Here is a 20,950-nt window from a genome sequence, read left to right as displayed (position 1 = left end):
TCTTTTTCTTTTTTTTGCTGGGAAAGATTTGCCCTGACCTAACATCTGTTGCCAATCTTCCTCTCTTTTTTTTTTCTCTCCCAGTACATGGTCGTATACTCTAGTTGTAAGTCCTTCTAGCTCTTCAATGAGAGCCACTGCCACAGCATGGCCACCGACAGACAGGCGGTATGTGGTTCTGTGCCCAGGAACCGAACCTGGGCCACCGAAGCAGAATGCCAAACTTTAACCACTAGGCCATCAGGGTTGGCTCTGAAGTGATTAAACATTTTTAAATGTTTAATAAAATCTTTAATATTGGATAACTCAATAACTCAATGAAAAAATCACCCAAATAAAAGTTACCTAATAAAAATCCTAAACTTACCTAAAATTACGGCTTCAAAAATAAACTAATCTACAAAACACACCATATTATTACTTAAAAAAGAAAACACAACTTTTATACATTACTTGGGGTAGAATTCCTGTGTTACTTCATTATGGAGAGAAGATGAGAGGTCACTGGCCTGAAATGGCTGACAGAATTGAGATTATGGAGAAGGTAACTGGCAGATCTCTTTAATCACTGGACATGAATTTAGTTGACAGGCTGATTATGTCACTTATTACTCATTATGAACAGAGACATGGCCATAATATTACATAACAGATGTCAATAAATTTTATACGTATATATGTATGTGTGTTTATATATACATATATACACATACACATCAGATCATAAGTTACCATATAATAAACATAAAAATATGATAAATATTACTTTTTAAAATGTAGCAGGAGCTTTTTATCAAAGGAAATTTTTATAAGGAATCCAAATATATAAAATAGAAAAAAGGGAGGCTGTTCTGGCTAAAGCAGGGCAGGAGTGACAATGACCATCCCCTTCCTGTAGTGACCACTGAGACACCTGCTAACAGTGTCCCGGGGCTGGTTTGAGGTCACTGCTCCAAGTAAATCCTGTTTATGTTTCAAAGATTAAACATAAGACTATTTTTTTCCCACTGTACAGGCCCATATGAAAATTTTATAATGCAACTGAGTATAAAGTTAAAAAGTAACATTTCCTCTCCTTTAAAAATAATAACAAAATAAAATCACTATGCTATATAAAACCAAATTATTTTTAATCTCATAATATTAATCTGTGGAAAAAGTTACTAGTTCTCCTTAAAGTGCCTAAATTTTAAAGACTTAATTTTGTCCGTATAAATCTTATCCAAAATATATGAGGGGAATGGATGGTAGGAGGTGGAGGTATTATTTTTCTCTATCAAACATGTATCTTCTACCTGACTGACCAATTTAAATATTCTGCCCAAGAATCTTAATTTTGTCACAGAATATTCAGATAGAGAAACATGCACACAGAACGGATCTCTTATGACAACATGTGCAAGGTAAACTTTGATGGAGTGCTTTGATTTTGCTTGTTTTAGACAAACATTTCATCTCTTTGCTCCAAATATCTCTCCATTTATGGAAGGACTACTTTAACCCATGCAGTGGAGATTAGCAAAATACAAATAACACGTTCTCTTCTGTAAAGATCATGATTAAATGTCTAAATTCAATAAATAGACTCTGTCGTCATTTGAAATCCTATCAAACATTTTATACTAGTGAGTCTCAATCCTTCTTCTTTTCCAATACATCTTTGGGTTCTTGCACTGCAGGCACTGGCGAGTCCCCAGTCCTTGGCTCCTGCTGTGCTTTGCTCTCTTCTATTTGTTCTGGGTTTTCAATTTCACTTCTGGACACTTCATAGCGTTCTTCTATATAACCTCCATCTGCATCAGCTGTGTAGATTCCATAGCACATGATACTGATGACACCCAGTGGCAGGCCAAAGAGAAAGCAGCCCATAAGTGGAGAGCTCTTGAATATAGACTGTGGAAAGACAATTACAACTCAGTTCCCCTCAGATGTATTCTAATATAAAATACATAAATGAATTTAAACCACTACAGATTTCTTCCTCTTGCTGCCATCCAACATGCTTTTAGTTCCAATGAATCAGTGTCAGTTTTTCTGCAGTAATTATCATGTTAAAGACATCATAAGAGAAATTTTATATTTGTGTGTGTGTAACCAGCTAATGGCACCAAATACTCTATAACCTTTTCTAAAGACATTTATTTTTCTCACATTATCCACCAAGGTCTCTTTAAAACAGCTGCTATGTGCCCAAGAGGTTCAGAGTTGTATCCTGGGCTACAGGAGTGTGCTCACTGAGAAGGCTGGTTATTTACCATCATGAAGGTGTACACATATTCTCTTCACATGGCGTTTTGTAATACTTTTTACTTATCTCCTTAGAAGTAAAGCCACATTAACTTAATAATTTCCCTCAGGTTATATTCTGTCTCCTCAGCTCCCAGGAAAGTCAAAGCAATTTCAGTGAATAGGCTTTTCAGCTATTCTATGTCCTATGGGTTGAGACTATAACCCTTGATAACTACATGGATAAATCCATAGGAGAGCGAGATCACTCTGGGTTGAGGTAATGGAAGAGGCCTTCACAGAATAAAGGTGTTTGCAGGCGGAAATTTAAGCTTGAGAAACAAGGCAGGCCAAGGCACAGTGTGAGCACCAGCAAGAAGCACCAGGGAAGCTCACACAGGGTTCAAAGACTAAGGAGGAGAACATACATGAGATGAACAGAGCACTCGGATGCGCATCACTGGAAAAGAGAAGGCAGTGCTCAAACTGATTATTTTAGAATACTAATTGTGGAGTAGTGTGCCGAAGGGATCGGAGACAAAGCAAGAGGAGACTGAGTGGAAGCCAGAGCAAGAGACAGACATAATGTGATAAGAGCCAATCCACGTTGGTCGCTGATAAACTGAAGGATGCAGGGAACAAGTCAAAGGTTATCAGAACTTATTTCTCACCAACAGAAGAAGGTTAGCTCTATTTCAATGACTGCTTTTGGCCATAATGAAGAAAAATACCCAGGGAGTAGCTTAAGATAGACAACTAGAACTAAGTTTAAGGCTCAAACAAATTTAGGAATGCCTCTGCCATCAAGCTGATTGACAGCTGAAGGTGGGATGGTAAGGAAGATTTCCTAGAGTTCTAAGCAAGAAGGGTTCATGAGCTTCAGACTGAAAAGGGCAGAAGGAGGAAAGACACTGTGAAAACATCATGCTATCAAGTTAGCTGATTCTGAATTTCAGTTAACTCATCAACTATATAGAAACGAATAACTAGAAAAACTTAATTTCCACCTAATGAATATATTTAATGTAAATATGGACTAGTTTTTAACTTGCAAATTAAAAAGACACGTTTTTACCTAATCCTTTGAAATTCCAGATTTTGCCTTAGTTAGACATAAAGAACCTACATATTCTCAAATATGAATGACACTAAACAAACAGTCACAACTTACCACAATAGTAGATTTGGCATCAAATACTATTCTTTTCAATCTCTGCAAAATGCTATCACCTCCTTGGGCCTTAAATGTCACAAGAAGAAAACAATTAAATTGTTATTTCAGTACTATCACTTCATTTTCCCGTTACGTAACCTTACAACTGCAGGTCAAGAGCTGACTACAAAAGGTTACTAAAAGCACCTGAAAGCCATGTAGTAAATATTGACTGTTTCTTTCCTGTCCCTCCCACCTTCTTTCTGCTTTCTCGGGTGATGCCCTCTGATTCCCCTCTGAAGAATTCATCCTCCCTGTCCACAATCCAGGCCGAGTCCAGGTCTGCCCCATTTTTGAGTTTAGCTGAGGTTGTTAAACTAAAGTGGCAGCAGGATATCTTTGCTACTGTGTAGGGAGAGTCCCAGAGGATGAAGCTCAGAAAAGAAAAAAGTGCTGAAAGGCAGAGAGAGAAAAATGCCTGATGAAGATTAGTCAAATCCCTGCTCTCAGTCATCCCTGAAGTCTGGCTCAGTCCTTCAATTTCTAAGTCATATGAGCCAGTAAGACCTCTTAATCATCAAAGTTTGAGTTGGGTTTCACTAACTTACAGATGTAAGGGTTCTCACTCATACAGGTGTGTTTCATTTCAACAAGTGCTATTTTCACAAATAGAGAATACCTCCTATGTGACTAACAGTGTTTCAAAGCAGAAATATTTGTTACTCTGTGAGCCAACTTTCAAATAAAGTTTGTGTTAAACTGAAATAAAAGTCTCACAAAATAATAATTAAACACAAAAAACAAATTAAGCACAGAAGTCCCATCTTTTCTATTTTATTCTAGTCTATTGAATTGAGATGCATGCTGGTCACAACCTGCTCAAGTGATTTCACAACCCTCTAACATGGGTTGCAACCCACAATTTGAAAAACACTGCAGTAAGATTTATAGAAAAAAATAGAAAGTTAAAACTATGCTTCATTATTTCTGAGAAATATTTTACAGGATTATATTTGGAACTCTCCATTGGGACTCTGATTCTCAATATATTTCCTTGTCTTTTAAAGAAACTATGGTCTTATTCACAGGTTCTCTTAGAAAACCAAATCTGAATAACTTAATCCAATTGTCCTCTTGAGCCCAGAAAGGTGCTAAGAACCAGGAAGCTCACTGTCAGGGTCCTTGTACGTGGCAGACCTCTCAGCATTGCCAGCCCCGACTCTAAACGCCAGCAGCATCCCCCAATCACTGTGACAGCCAACAATGCCCTCCAAATAACTCTTAAGGAGACATTTCCACCCCTGAGCAGCCTCTGCCACAGAAGAACCTTCTATACCTTGGAGAAGGTGACAATGTCCATGGAGTGAGAGAAGCAAGGCACCGCAGCCTGCCCTCGCCTCAGGGGATGGTGACTCTTCCATTCAGGATCAGAAGAGCTCACTTCTCTACCTCCTCCCACCATCCCTTTGAACTGAAAGTGAACAACTTACTTCCACTGTGCCATCCAAAATGTTATTAATAAACTGGACCATGTCTTCAGCATTTGTAATCTGTCTGTCTAGTAAAAAGTATTGTTGGTTTGAAGTATTCAGTACAACCACAGTTGGGACTTTCAATTCACTGACAATAGAAAAACAAATCAAAATACCCATTAAACACAAACAGAGATAACGAATATTCTAATATTTATTTATGTTATATCTAAGTAGCTATAATTACAAAAGAAGGCAGCTATATTTATAGCTTTTCTTCCTTTTGCCTATATGAAGAAAATTTCAAATGGTGCATCAATTTAGAAAATAGCTAAATTAAGATTATATGAAAAGTATTTAATATACAATATTAGACAGCTGAGTATTCATGGTTAAACTTAAGGATACAAATTATTATGTACGAAGTATCAATTTCTGGGCCATATTATCCCTTGCCACAAATTTGCTTTAAATACCACTGCTAATCACACACACCCACCTCAGTTAAGCAGTACTCAGGTAACTAGACAGGGAAGAGCATGGTCTCTGGAGTCACACTGCTGTGTTCAAATGTGGAGCTTTCCCATAATTTACTTTTTTAAGCCTAATGTTTTTCACTTATAAATGAATAAAAGGTGGGTGGGGGCACCTATCTTGTTATAAAAATTAAATGAGAAAATTCAAGTTAAATATTCACTGCAGTACGTTATACATAATACAGGTTCAACAAATCCTATTCCAGATTCTCTGAATTCCCACTATCCATCTATATATTCCACCTCATCATCAGGAAGTAAGTCAGTGATATAGCAGACGTCAATTCAATATGTCATTTAATTGAAATAATTAAAAAGTCTTCTTTCAAGGATAGACTTCTGCATAACCATAAAAGGAGGGAGCTTAATTCAGTAAGTCACCTACACATCCGTTCATGGTTACTCGTATGTCTATATGAAAGTATTATGCAAAAGCACAAAACTCTATGGTAGAAACAATTTACACCACTACGTTATCACTACCTGAGTTCAGCAGATTACTTTATTGCTCACAATGCTGGATCCCTCTCCATGCCACGCCCTTTCCCAGTGAAGCAAAACATGCTCATCTGACCCCTGATGCTGGGCTCGGCAGTGTGACATGGTCAATGGAAAGGTAGCAGAAGTGACAGAAGCAGAGTTTTTAAATGTGTATGTGTGGCTGGGCCTGCCTTCTTGTGTTCCTGCGACTGTCATGAGAAGAATGACCCCCAGGAAAATACCCTGCTGGGATCAAGAACATGGAAGACATGAGGGAGTGGACCTAAACCTAACTGGCTGTTTGGAGCCACATCTAGCTGAGCCCGGCCAGGGTGAGCCAAGCCCAGACAAGTAAGACAGAATAAAGGATCACTGTTTTAAGCCACTAGGTTTCAGGGTTGTTTATTATCCAGTATTATTAGGCAGTAGTTAACTGATTGTACAATAAAAACATGTTAGCTTCGTTCTCATTCATAAAAACACCATAGGCAACTTTTTGATTTATAGTAGTTATTAGTTATCATAATGCATGAGTAGCAAAAAAAATCTTTTTATAGAATGAATTAGAACCTTGCCTTGCTTTAAAAATATATCTTATGAAGAAGTTAAATACACAGTTGAACTAGAAACAATCTGTTTTGAAATAATTCAATCTGAATAAGGATGGAATGTATAACATCTGATCCTATCCTCTCTTAATTACACTCACAAAAACCCAAAACAAAATAACTTAGACCAAAGGTCTGATAGTATTTTATTTTGAGAAAAAGTAAAAAAACATACTCAATGCTGAAGTATAATTATCTTACATAATATCATGTAATTGCCTTAAGTTAGAAACATTTTAGGCATCAATACCTAATAAATTCCACTAATTTATGTGTCAATATTAATGTTATGGTAGTTAGCTTTTGCAGTAAGAGAGATCTGGATTTGAGGATGGATCTCTTTAACTTACTTGTTGGGCATCCTTTGGCAAATTATTTAACTTCCTTGAGTTTCTTCTAAGAAATTTCAATTTCCTCATCTATATAAAATGGAGATGATAATAGTACTTACACCTTAGTGAGTTATTGTAAAAGTTAAAAATACACATTGACCACTTAGTCCAGTGCTGGTCACAGGGTAAGGGCTCGATGAGGACTTTCAATTATTATATAACCATCATTATATGCCTTCTCCCTTCTCTCAGAAAAACCAAAAACAAAGTAGGAATTAAAAACAAAACAATACGAGGTTGGTGGTAGGACTGTTGTTATTCTCTGACCATAACTGTAGCTCAAAATTTCGACCTGACGACATCACATTAGAAGTAACACTCATGAAGGAGTATCCACCCATCTCCAGACGTTCTGCATATTGTCCTGTATCAAGGAGTTCTTCACTGGACCCAAACTGCTTTGGCTGCAGGCAAAACTGTTTTACTGAAGCACTGTATTGACTTGCCACAAGGACACTCTAAGAAATGAGTGTATCAAAGTGCCTACTATACATACTGTAAAAATACACTCCTGTGTCAGAGTGTCCCCTGTTATGAGATTCTACAGCATAGCAATTTCTCTTAGGTTTCTACAAGGTCAACCATACTCCTGTAAGCAAGTTATTTTATAGGCAAGGGAAAGGTATAGATAATGCTTTTTACTTTTTCTTGAGTATTAAAATTTTTTCAAGTACCTTTAATAATTGCATAGATCCTTTATTTTATTTTCATTTGTCTTGATTTCTTCATTATACATTATAGCTGGCACTTTATATATTTTATATTTGGTAAACCCTCTCAAGTCCTTATTGGAATAAGAGGGATAATAAATTAAAGATAAATGAATAAAGGTAACACTACAATTTCAGGCTTTTAAACGAAAATAATGAATGTTACTCTGGGTTTATAAGTTTTGCTTTTATTTCCCCAGTGTTCTTACTTGAAAAATGGAAGACACTAATTTAACCTAACACACTGCAACAATGATGAAGGGATGTGTTACACCTATGCTACTAAGCAAAGCTAAAGAAGACCAAAATACAGCATAATGTTGCTAACTAACTTTACCTGGGCCCTCAGTGCCGCTGGACACGTTCATCTGTCTCTGGCGAGCATTCCCTATCTTCTCCTCAGGGGCTTATTTTAAAGCTCCACCACTCTCCTAAGCCCCACGGTCCTACAACCTCTTGTGTTGGCTCTACACTCAGCCTGAATTAAGCTCTCTGCACTCTTCATTCAGCTAACTTCTCATTCTTCAGAACTTCTCTTAATTACTGCCTCCTCTGGCAGGTGTTTTCTGAGCCCCTCCACCTTAGCATGCACTGGGGACTGGGGTGGGCGTGGGAGTCTCTATGCTTCCAGAGCTTTCTACCACACAGACCTTTTCACACAGTACCATAATCAACATGTTATCTTACCCAGCAGACTAGAAGCATTTGAAGACAGGGACTCTAATTTACTCATTTTTTGCATCAACAGTGCCAAACACTGTGTATAACATACATAAAATACTCACTAAATGTCCATTGAGTACTCAGAGTAGGTTCTTATTTAAAATTTATTAATTCAGTTTAGGTATGGTAAACGTTATTTTAATATCAACTTTCTGAAGTGACAAATCAGATCTTTACATCATAAACACAATCGATGAAATTATATTAAAATTGCATATTTTTCCCACAAGGTTATTTCAGTCTCTTAAAGGTTATTTCAGTCTCTCAAATTAAATTCTTCTAGAATAGCAATTAATTCTTGAATGCTAAAAATTTTCTATTTAAGTTACATTTAGTCATTAAAACTGAACTTAAAGTGTGTATTAAACAGAAACTGCAAAATTCACAAGTTTCTCAACGATGTCTTTTCAAAATACTATAAATTATTAACAGTGAATTGAGAGATAAACTTTTTTTAGGATAGAGCAATATTAAAGTTCAGTAAGTTTCAAATAGAGACTTAAAAACTAAAGTAAAATATTTAATGGGAGAATATCTGCATCAGCAGATCCCAAAGATTTGTCTTTTTCAGTTATTAGTCCTTCTGGCTATCTCAAAAACAGAAATTTAAAAATTGACATCAGAATCATTTAATCATTTAGCACTTTACTTACTCCATCAGCAAGGTATTTATATAGTCATTTCCATCCATATGGCCAAACTGAAAATCCCTAACCAACAACAACCAAAAAAAAAAGACAGAAAAAAGGTAAATATAAAACGCTAAACTTCAGGGCTTGGTAAGCATGTAAACACTGTAAACGTTTAACATATAAATCATATACAATAAATGTAGAAAAGAGTGTGAATTCTACTGGCTTTGAGATGCACATGCACAGGTTCACACAAATTCTAAGACAATTCTACTTTGTTTACATGTACTTAAAATGCAGGACAATATAAGCTTTTCTAACTAAAACATATTTAAGAAAAATTACCCACTTACTCCAAAAAAGGACTAATCAGAAAATGTTGACACTATGTAATAGGAGAAATATAAATATATATCACTGATACATCATTAGAAGACTCAGAATAAAAATGGAATAATAATTAAATAATATAACAAATTTATATTGATTGTCTCATGGCAGCAACAAACAGAAGGATTTAGCACTCAGCAAAAATTTCACTTATTTTTTACATTTTATTATTCTTTGAGTTCCTATCGCAATCATTATCTGTCCATATCTGACTTGTGATTGCTCACGTGACTTTATTTCAATTGTGTACCTGCATATTTTCCTACCGCAAACTTATCCCGAATCCTATCAAGCAAGTATGATACAAATTATAAATAAAATATATACATACTTTTTTACTTGTAGGACATTTATCAACAAATTTCAAGTCCAGATATTTCAAACTGAAATGCAACATGCTGTAATTCACCTTAGCTCCCTTTATTTACCTTTGGAAGTATGAAATACTAGCTCTTTTGCTTTACTATATTATAAAACATAATTAAACAATGACAAAGGAATCTTCCAGAATGCAAGCACCTACCTGTGGAACTGGTCTCTGTAATCTCTAGCAACTTCCTGAATAATTGACTTCAATCTGTGGAAGAACAAACACATGAAAATTTCATCTCTTCATTTCAAAAATACAATTATTCAGTTATAATACCTGTGGCCCTGTCTAATACTGCAGGAAAAGTAAGACACTATATCACGTTTATCTGAAGCCATGTACAGTCTGAATTAGATGATATTTGAAGCATAAAACTATTTCAAGGCACTATACCTGGTGTGTTCTGTTGATGTGTTTTTCTCATCAATTACTGCAATGGCCACTAGCTTCCCTGAAATTAAGGAGGACAAGTCTAGATTCAATAACCCTTATTACACAAGCTTTTCAATTATTATTGTAGCTGTAAACAGGGAATTAGTAAATAGTGTTTCTAGAATTTAATTCCAATTACCCTCATGTCATACTTAGTAGAGTCAATCAGTGAATTAGGTAACTCCAAGGGTTAAGTTCCTTCCTACCTTCCATCCCCAAAATGTAAATAATACCAAATATTTAACAATTCATATACTCAAATTGTATTTTTTTCCACCTAACCCACAAACTGACTAAAATAAGTTATTTCATTAAAAGCTAAAACCGTAAGGAACAAGCAAAGAAAAGAAATTCACTACTAATTACTGTAGCTCTAAAAGAATGGCACATAACAAGAAGAAAATGATTTTTACATTGCTATTCCCTCCAGTACCATGGGTCACTACCTGCCAGTAACAATAGGCAATATAAAATTGACTCCAATTTACTTAACCTTAAATAAAACATAATTCATATTCATCTCCGATATCCTCCAGGAAGGCAGCATGCCATAATAACCAAAGCACTGGTATTGGAGTCAGAACACCAGACACTGCACTCCAGCAGCATCTCTGATGTTCTAGGCCTGGGAGAAGAACGGTGAAGCGCCGTCATTTATCAGCTATGTGACTTCACCTCAGTAAACAACTTATTTTAGAACCTAATATCTATTTCAAAGGTATTGCGAGAGTTGGATGAGATTATATGCTCAAAAATATGGGGTAGTTTCTGGCTCAGAGTAGGTATATAAATGTAGGATTAAATCAACAGTCTTTCAATATCATCCCCATATTTTAATGCTTCTTCCCTAATTCCATACTGCTCAAACATATCTTTAAACTCTACACAATCTTGACTGTTCTTTTAACCTTCAGCTAGAAACACTAGTTCACAATGATTATTTCCATTCTAGAAATATTATTCATGTTCAATGTTGGGTTTTTTATTGTGCTTCTTTAATTTTCAAGTGCTTCATGAGCTTTTTTCAAAATGCCTACAACGTGTAAAGCATCTTCCCACAGGCCAACACAGGCGGTTTCTCATGTATTAATTTCACAATTACTGAGCACCAAGCAACGTACCCAGTACTAGGCTAGCTCCCGAGCACCGGGAGGAGCACACGCAGACACAGCTCTGCACTCGAGGGAAGCACAGGCTAGCAGGGAAGACAGTCACACAAACAGATGGACGGTTAACAACTAGGAGCGTTCTGAAGGAAAGGAACGTGCTGTTGAAGAAGAGCAGTACAGACTAAACTAATGCAGTTTGAGGGGCTCAGTAAAAGATTTTCCTAAGGATGCAATGTTTGGTCTGAGCTTGACAGATGAATATAAATTAATTACACATTTCCAGGCAAAGAAAACAGAACATATAAAGGTGCTTTGATGCACAGCACAGGGCCCTTTGAGGAAATTAAATAGTGTGGCTGGAGAAGGAAGAGGCTGGGGAAAGACTCAAGGGAAATAAGACCAGAGATTCAGGCAGGAGTCTGAAGAGGAGAGACCTGAGGTCACCAGAACTACGGAGAAAAACACCAAGTGTCTGAAGCCACAGAGAGCCAGGAGTCCAAAGCAGTGCTTGTAAGGTAAGTGGCAGATGCGATGACCAGCAGGACCATGGCTGATACTTAACAGGGGCAGTTATGTTGGACACACAAAAGGAATACTGCCACCGCCAAGTTCTTTCCAAATTTATCTGGGAGAAGAAATTGAATAGAGCAAAGCTGTCTATTTTAATTACCTCCAGGTGTCTCCTATGATTACTGCACTGAAAGCAGAATTACAGTATGCTTACATCTTTCCCCCTAACTTCCCGTGGGCCTGAAAGAATCAGAAGGTAAACCCACAATCTTTGGCAGTATCCATGTCAACTTCCAATACTAACTCTAACGCACGCCTCCCTCTGTAAGGAAAAGCAAAGGCAGAAACATCACCAGACATAGCGCATAAAAAGCAGGCTCGGGAACCAGAAATGGATCCTAAGAAAGAGTTACAAAGTGACAGGGCGATGTGTTCAAACATTTCTAATTTGTATTATTAATCAGATTCAAGATCAAGAAATCATGAAAAGGAAACTCTATACTCATAACTTACATAAAAACTGAACCTTGGATAAAGTTTTCCCATTCTTTTCATGTAAAACTATACTGCTATCCTGCTTATCATAAAGCGGTGAATGGAAGCAAATGTGGCAACAGTATCTATGATTCATCTCTCATTTGTAACTCATTATAAATTTACAAAACACTCCCTCTTAAAACTTACATGATTAGCTTCTTATAATTTTTATAGTTTGCATCCATTTGAGACCATACAGTTAGCTTTTTACAGCTTTCATTTTTGCATCTATATTTGCTTTGCCTGTCATTTTCAATCATGTAACTTTGAGAAACCATGCCAACTTGATGCCCATATTTTCCTCACAAGTAAAAGCAGGCCTTAAAAGATTGTGATAAGTTGTAGTCCAACTCTTACTAAAAAATCAGCCTTTTTAGTATAGCTTCCTGGTTGGTTATTTTTTCTCATTTCTTTATTATTCAGGCTCTGTTTTCCCTGTCACCATCAGTTCTATTAGTAAAACGTCTCTATTTAATCTCTGATCCACACACAAAGGTATATTCTTTGGCAGTATTAATCTATATTCTCATAAAGCAGAACTGGCATTCAGGATTGAAAGAAGGAATAAAACTATGAATTAGATGTTAAAATTCATTTCCTATAGAATCATATTTAAAAAATCAATTAAGGAAAAATTCTATAGTGATAGAGTTGTATGCATGCTTGTTACCAGTATCTCCAAGTTCATACAAGAGGAAACCATCCACTGTAAGATAATTCTGAAATCTCTCCCTGTTGATCCAAGATGACAGATCACCATCTTCATACTCTTAAAAACAAAACAAAGTTGATAAATTATACTGTAAATATGCTTTTAAAATGTTTATGATGTTCTAACCTAGCAATATGTATAACATGCCTGACAGAGGAACATAAGCTTAAATTTAAAAATTTTATTTTTAGGAATCTAATCTAAGCAAACAATCAGATATACAAAAGGATTAATGCATAAAGCAATTCTTCACTACAGCATCGTTAAACACAGCAAAAAGATAAATAAAAATAAAGGAAATAATTGAAATATTCTAAACATGAAGTAATTTAAATAATTATGGTACATATGGAAGAAGATCGGTTATAGATTTTTTAAAAAATTGTAATAATTAAGTGGTAAAGCAGGTTACAAAACAATATTACAGCATGACTGTAACTTCATAAAAAATAAAGTATGAAAAAAACTGAGAGAATGATAAAATGAAGGCATATATATTCCTACTAAAGGGTTATCCTGGGTTGATAGTTATCCTCGGATGATGGCATTACAGGTAATTTTTCATTAGAATTGTTTTGCTCTTCTCTATTTCATGACATTTTTACCTCAGTTTACAACCCTCTCTCATATGTAAAACTAACACAAACACACATATAAAGCCATAGTATTTTAGCCAAAAGTAATCAAATACTTCTGCTAAGTAGCTAGAAAATATTTATAATATCCAAGAGAAATAGTATGTCTTGATTAGAAACATAATTCTGAAGTAATTCCGAAAAATTATTACAACTGCATGAAAAAGAAGCTGACTAAAAGCCTACCAACATGTCTGGTTGAAGACTGGATTTTACTGATCTCTTGAAAGATGTGCTTTTTCTGTCACTTGCATTGCTAAACAAAACATTTTCAAGTTACCAAACCTATAAAATAAGTGATATAATGCAAATTTGAAAGTATTTATGGATTTGGATTTACAAATTAGAAAAACAAACACAAAACCAGAAGTTGAGATTATTGGCTACACTCTCCACTCGAGGTCAAAAGTAAATTTTCTAATGATGGTACAAAGTTGATAAATCTTAAACTCACTGGAAAATAAACTAGCCTCCTGAGCCCCTACCTCAATGCTTCTACACTTAGTAACTACTAAACATTAGAAAAAAGATTCAAAGGAAACCCTGTGGCGTATGTGAAGCCTTGGAGCTTGTTCTAAGTACTGACAGGTGCACGTTAGAAAATGCCGACCTTTGTGACAGCTGTAGATGCTTAACAGGTGACTCCTTTCTTACTGACAAGCCGCCACATTTGAGGAGCGGCACGTTCTTATTCTGCTTAACCAATACATTTAAGTCTAAACAGATATGATCAGGTTTTTTCCAAAAAGAAATCAAGTGGCTCTCTGAGTTGTTAAGAAACTCAGAATAGAACTAGAACAAGAGGTTTGAAAGCTGAAGCTTGATTATACCACTGACTGTTTTAACTTGGAAAAACAATCTCTTTAGTCCTGTTTCTTTATTAGTAAAATAGTAAGAATACTGATTTCAAAGGATTGTTGTAATCATCAAATAAGACAATATACACTAGGTGCTTATCATACTAGGAGTGTCATAATCAAAGAGCATGTGGCTGGAATCCGTGCAGGTATGCATTATTTTCCTTCTCCTATTTTCATATATGCAAATTTCACTTAACTTCCTTTTTAAGTCCAATGTCTAATACAGACATTCAACAAATATTCAAAGAATGAATGAGTGAGTGAATGAATGAGCAATGAACCAACCTGCGACTTAATTACACATCTATCTCTTTATCTAACATCCCTTAGTTCTCTCCTTTGTAACCTCAGGATATTCATCTATCTGCCTTGCTACCTACCTCATAGCTTATGGGGAGGATAAAATGAAAATATCAAGTTAAGTATATAGTTTCTGCTATATAAAACAGAGCAAATAAATGGTAGTAGTTATACTATGGCAAGAAATAAAATTCAGTCCTCACATTTATTTAAAGATACTGAAAATACAAGATTTTAGAAATGCTTTGTCTTCAAACATGACTGTCAAAACAATTAACACGTTCCTTTTATCAAAATGAAACAACCAACATATCCTTTATTAGATCTTCTTCTATTCATTAGAATTATTAAGTAATTCAAACCCTACAGCTTTCAAGTAGTTCTTCTTTCTTTTCTGATATAAAACAACAACACTCTAGAATGTTTCTGCAGTGAATAAAATGTTCCACATCTGTGCTCTCCAACACGGTAACCAAAAGCCACACGAGGCCACTGAGCATTTGAAATGAAACTGGTGAGAAGGGGACACCGAATTTATTTTGTTAAACTGTACTTCAGAATGTCACCAGGACTGCTATGAGGCAGGACTCTGCATTCACTTTTGATTGTGAGTGGCTGTGTAGTGTCCAATGATGTCGAGTTTCACTGTTTCCCGTAAAATTTAAAACATGTCCTGGTGCCCCTGTGAGTTTGCTGCACTGCCCTGAGGTACCTCAGAGCATAGTCTGGGAACTGTGGGAGTAGATAATGCCAAGGAATTGTTAGTTTTGTCATAAGAGCATGTGGTTATCTAAAAAGAAAGAAGTCCACACTTCTTAAGAGATGTATAATGAAGATGTAGTGGAGATGCATAATGAAGCATACAGTGATGAAATGCCACCGAGATTTGCTTTAAAATACTTGAACAAAGAAAAAACTCACTGAAGCAAATGTGGTTAAACCTAGCTAACCGCCTAACCTGGGTGATGGGTATGTACGTCGGGTTTTATTATTTTAGCATTTTCTTTACAATGATGTATGTTTGATATAACAAAAATATCTTCAACATACACCAAGTATTTGCTTCAACGAAGCAGTGTTGAATAGCAGGTGAGTGGTTACTGCTGTCAGGGAGAGAAAGATGGAGCTGGTGAAGAATATATCGGGACATCACCACTATTGAAGATATTTTCTTTCTTTACCTTTCTGTGTGTCTGAAATGTTAAGTCTTTTTAAAAATTAATTTAGAATAGTTTAAAGTAATGTATAAAAATTGCATAGGGTTCACTTCTCAAAAACGCAAATGACCTGATTAAAAAACAAATTCATTGTAAGCAAAACTCAGAATGAAAGAACACTAGATGGAAAAACTAAAGTTAAAGGGTAAGAAAACCCCATCATTCATTCAACTAATGGGAATTGTACGCAGTAGCTGCGTTTACTAAATTTTTCACCAACATTTAAGTCTTACAATAGACACAGCATTTTAAGATGTTTTATAGGAGTTAAAACTTTGGAACTTACCATCATAAACAAAGTAAGTTTCATCTTTGAAAACAAGCACAGCAGGCATCTCTTTCAGTGTCACATACTGAAAAATAAAAAGTATAAATAACTTTTATTATCATCACAAAAATTTCAAGGGGTTGGCCTGGTGGCATAGTGGTTAAGTTCATGCACTCCACTTTAGTGGCCAGGGGTTTGTGGGTTTGGATCCCAGGCACAGACCTACACACTGCTCATCAGGCCAGCTGTGGCAACCCACATACAAAACAGAGGAAGTCTGGCACAGATGTTAGCTCAGTGACAACGTTCCTCAAACAAAAAGAGGAAGACTGGCAACGGATGTTAGCTCAGGGCCAATCTTCCTCACCAAACAAAAAATTTCAATTGGTAGCTGTGATTTCAAAAGTATTGGAAGATACCAGAAAAAAACCACAACAATAACAAAATTGTTACAAAAAGTTAAAAAGAGCACAATCAATCTCAAACTTATCCAAGGATTAGGTCTGATATCTCTTTATACATCCTCTGGATGTGCCCTGTTTGCTATGATGAAAACCATGGAATATTCTCAAAGTTGATAACATACCAAAGATATCATGGGAGGCAACGGATAAAAGGCACTCTGAAGTGGCAGAAGAGCAGGGGCTACAGTATCAGTCAGCACAGGTAGGTGCGAGTCCTTCCCTCCCTACTCCTGGGCTGCGTGACAATGAGTCCATCACTTTACCTGGGGATTCAGCCTCGCCCTCTGTACAAGGACACTGCGCCCCCACCTCACAGGGAGTCAGACCCATTAACACACACGAGAGCAGGTTTACACTGTAAACTGCTCTATACACGGGAACTCACAATGGTAATTAGTTACAAGGGATTCATTCAGGAGGTACCTGCTTCTTACACCTGTGTTGTAATTATTTCAAAGTAGTAAAATTATAGCAGAGAAATCAGTATCAGAGCAGAAGAGATATAATTTGGGTAAACCACAGAATTATTACACGAGTGTGGTAACACTGAAAGCAACAACAAATAAACAGATCAGTAGATAACTAATAAAATAAAAATGACAACAATAAAATAAAAACACAGTTGTCCTGAAAAGATTAAAAAGTGGGGCAGCAGGGGCCAGCCCAGCAGTGCAGCAGTTAAATTCGCACGTTTCACTTCGGCAGCCTGGGGTTTGCTGGTTCGGATCCCAGGTGTGGACCTACACACTGCTTGTCAAGCCAGGCTGTGGCAGGCATCCCACATATAAAGTACGGGAAGATGGGCATAGATGTTAGCTCAGGGCCAATCTTCCTCAGCAAAAAGAGGAGGAGTCGTGGTAGATGTTAGCTCAGGGTTAATCTTCCACAAAATAAATAAATAAAAAGTGGGGGAGGCATATCTCAGGTAGCACAGAATGATCTGGTTACATTACTAGTAAAACTTGGTACAGCACCACGAAAACAACTATTTTCAGGGCAGTGGTAAAGCTCTCAGGTGAGGTTCTATCATCAAGTATGCCTAGATTCATCTGCTCTTGGCAACTCTTCCACAAAGGTGCTTCAGAAGGATTTTTTAACCTTCAGCATCTCTCTCTTTCAAGAATATCCCTGAGTGGACCACACTATAACCTTACTAAATAGCTGAAACCTGGCAGCCTCTATTTCTACAAATTCTGAATCTCTTCTCCCCTTTCCTGGGGTTCCTTTAAACTCACTATCTTATATTACAGTTATTTGTCTAAATGCCAATCTTCTCCATTCATCTTTAAGTATCCTGAAGTCAGAAATTGTCTTAATTTATCTTTACATCCCCTTGTTACACTTACTGCGTTTTTCATAAATACTACTTGTAAAGCTAAGGAAGTTTTTGCATGACCAAACATTAAAATTCAAAATATGAGAACACAAAATCATGGGCTTTGTCCTTATTTGAGAATTTTCTATGAGAGAATAAAATCCCCATATTATTCTTAAATAACTATTATCCTCCCAGCAGACTTCTGCAACCACATACTCAGAACTAAGAAGATGACGACAAATAATGATATTTGCCAAAATAATTAAAGAATGCTTAAAGAAATTAGTTGAGAAGGCTAATAATAATAATAAAAATAATACATAATAACTAGGAAGTAGGCCCATGTAGCAGATGCTGTTTGTGCCCACCCAGATGTCCTGGGTTCTTGGATTTTGACCTAAGACATCCCATCCTTATATGAGGACTGAGATGGTGTCTGGGCCCAGAACGCAGCAAACCCTCTGGTGCACTCCAAATGAAACTGCTCGGAAAGTTTCGCCGATGAGAGTGCAGTATACATACCCACGTCTAATACGAAAAGGTGGCCCACTGGACTTAGGAGACAAAAGCGGATTAAGAGTTCTAGTTCTACTCCACTACAGGCCTTTAAATCACATTAAGATAACATTCCAGAACAGTGGTTCACAACTTTTTGGGGCATCCGTTGAGAATCTGATGTCAAGTATGGCTCTTCTTCTATCCCCCCCCATCAAAAGTAATGCACATACACAGAATACTGCAAAATAACTTCTTACACAAACTAAGTAAACCTAAATGAGTTTAGGCTCACCAGAAATTATCTGCGATTCCCCAAGGAGCTGAAAATCATTTTAGAATAATTTTATATGATAAACATCCATGTATATTTGCAGGAGCATTAAACACATACTCTAGGCAACTGCATAATCTTCTTCAAATATTTAACCATTAACAAACATTGAACAAAAAAGTAATCAAATGCGTAATATGACATACCTTTGTGAAAAACACTTGTTTCAATTTTTTATAACTTAGACTGATTAAAAAGAAAAACCTCCCTTGATTTATTTCATATTTCAAAGCCTTCAGCTATCACCAAATTTTTCAGGTCCCCTTCTCAGTAAAACTTTTCTGAAGAGAAGTCTATACTGGTGGGCTCCAATTTCCTACCTGCATTCTCAAATGACAACAATGAGGCACCTGTCCCCATTATGCTCAAATTGTTTCTCTTAAAATCACCAACAACCTCCATGTGGGCAAATACCATGGTTACTGTCCCCTTTTCATCTTGATCACTTCGCAAGCCTCTTACACAAACGGCCACTCCTTTTGTAAACACTTTTTTATCTTTCCACTCATCTTTTTTTCCTACTTCTCATTTTCCTTTGCTGCCTTTAGTCCTGGGCCTTCTTATTTCTTTATAAATTTGCATCCCATGTCTAAGAATTTTCTCTGTACAGCCTTAACTCTATACCCCTATATCCAACTGCATATTTGATGCTTGGACTTGAATGTCTAATACAGTGAATCAAATTAAAATGAACAATTCAAAATTCTTGATCACTCCCCCACTCCCCAACTTGTTCCTTCCACAATATTCCCAAGCTCATGAATAACACCACCATCTATCCAGTTATTCAAATCAAAAACCCAGGTGTCATACTTGATTCATCCCTTTCCTCCATATCAGCAAGCTCAAATAATTCTATCTCCAAACGCAATAATTCTTTCACTTCTCCCCATTTCTCTTACTAACCTCCAAGCTCAAACTTCCTACATTACTTCAAAAGTTCAACTGTTCTCTCTGGATCCATTCTCATCTCTATCCAATTCATTCTTTGCTTAGCAGAGAGTAATGTCCTTAAAATGAACATGACACCAAGTCCAACCCACCATATGCATGGCCATGACCTGCAAGGCCTCCACTGGCCTCTGTCTACCTCCTACCTGCTTTCTCACTGCATTAGAGCCACACTGGCCTACTACACTGTTCCTCAAATATACCAGTCATGTTCTCATCCTGGGCATTTGTAGCATTTGTTCCATTTCTGATTTACTCTGGCCACAGACCTTTCCGTGGCTCCTTCATATCATGTAATTCAAATATTTTCTTCTCAGACAGACATATCTTTATCAACCAAGCTAGAGAAGCCATTCCACCTCTAAATGTCCCTACTATCACATTACTCTTTTATTTTTTTTCATAGCAGTTATGATATCCTATTTATTGATATGTTTACTGAGGATCACTATCTCAGTCTGAGGACCCAACAGAAGACCTCCCCTGCAACACTAAAATTCAGTCTACTTCCTCCACCCACAAGAATGTAAGCACTATCCTATCAGGATTCTGATGACCTTGCTTGTCTTCAATTATCCAGGACTTAAAACAGTGAGCAGAACATGATTAGAGGATAAGAAGCAGTTGTTTAATTTTTATATATATATATTTTATTATTAATACATATTACACATATTATAATATATATTACTTAATCCACTATTTATAAACCAATTTAGGGTTTGAGGTATCACTTCTCATTACAGCTTTTAAAGAGAAAAAAAACACTAATGTAATAATCATAATCCCTAAATGCTATGAATCTAGTGATATCTGCTTATTAACAATAGGCAATCTGGTACCAGCAGCAAAGAGTTAACGTGTTTACTGTTTCCAGACATATCACAGTAAATAAATCTGACAGAGAAAATCAGCAAATAATTTAAAAAATGAAATTAAGTCATTAAAATCTAATTTTAAATATTACCTCAGGAACCACTTCTTCTGAGGCAGAGAAGAAGTATGTATATACAATTAATTCTGAAGCAGCATCTATGTATTTCTCCTGTGAAGACACAAACAGAAAAAAAGTGACTTTCAAGTATTAAGTAAGATCAAGTCACTCCTCATTAAACA

General features: G+C 36.2%; 1 protein-coding gene across 1 annotated transcript in view; it reads right to left on the bottom strand.

Moving 5' to 3' along the window:
* Nucleotides 1–545: 545 nt before the first annotated feature.
* The window catches only part of TMX3 (thioredoxin related transmembrane protein 3), a 41,250-nt gene continuing 20,845 nt past the window's right edge, over nt 546–20,950 (bottom strand). Inside the window, exons 8-16 of the mRNA XM_046672227.1 lie at nt 20,802–20,879; nt 16,291–16,357; nt 12,951–13,049; nt 10,086–10,143; nt 9,846–9,899; nt 8,954–9,010; nt 4,870–4,999; nt 3,398–3,466; nt 546–1,893 (exon numbers count right to left, since the gene is read on the bottom strand). Coding sequence (XP_046528183.1) covers nt 1,633–1,893; nt 3,398–3,466; nt 4,870–4,999; nt 8,954–9,010; nt 9,846–9,899; nt 10,086–10,143; nt 12,951–13,049; nt 16,291–16,357; nt 20,802–20,879 — 873 coding nt within the window. The 3' untranslated portion in view covers nt 546–1,632. The remainder of the gene's footprint in view (nt 1,894–3,397; nt 3,467–4,869; nt 5,000–8,953; nt 9,011–9,845; nt 9,900–10,085; nt 10,144–12,950; nt 13,050–16,290; nt 16,358–20,801; nt 20,880–20,950) is intronic.

The sequence above is a fragment of the Equus quagga genome, chromosome 9, assembly GCF_021613505.1.
Source record: "Equus quagga isolate Etosha38 chromosome 9, UCLA_HA_Equagga_1.0, whole genome shotgun sequence".
In the NCBI taxonomy this organism is placed as follows: Eukaryota; Metazoa; Chordata; class Mammalia; order Perissodactyla; family Equidae; genus Equus; species Equus quagga.
The sequence above is the reverse complement of the archived record's forward strand: the minus strand, read 5'-3'. Positions and strand labels throughout refer to the sequence as shown.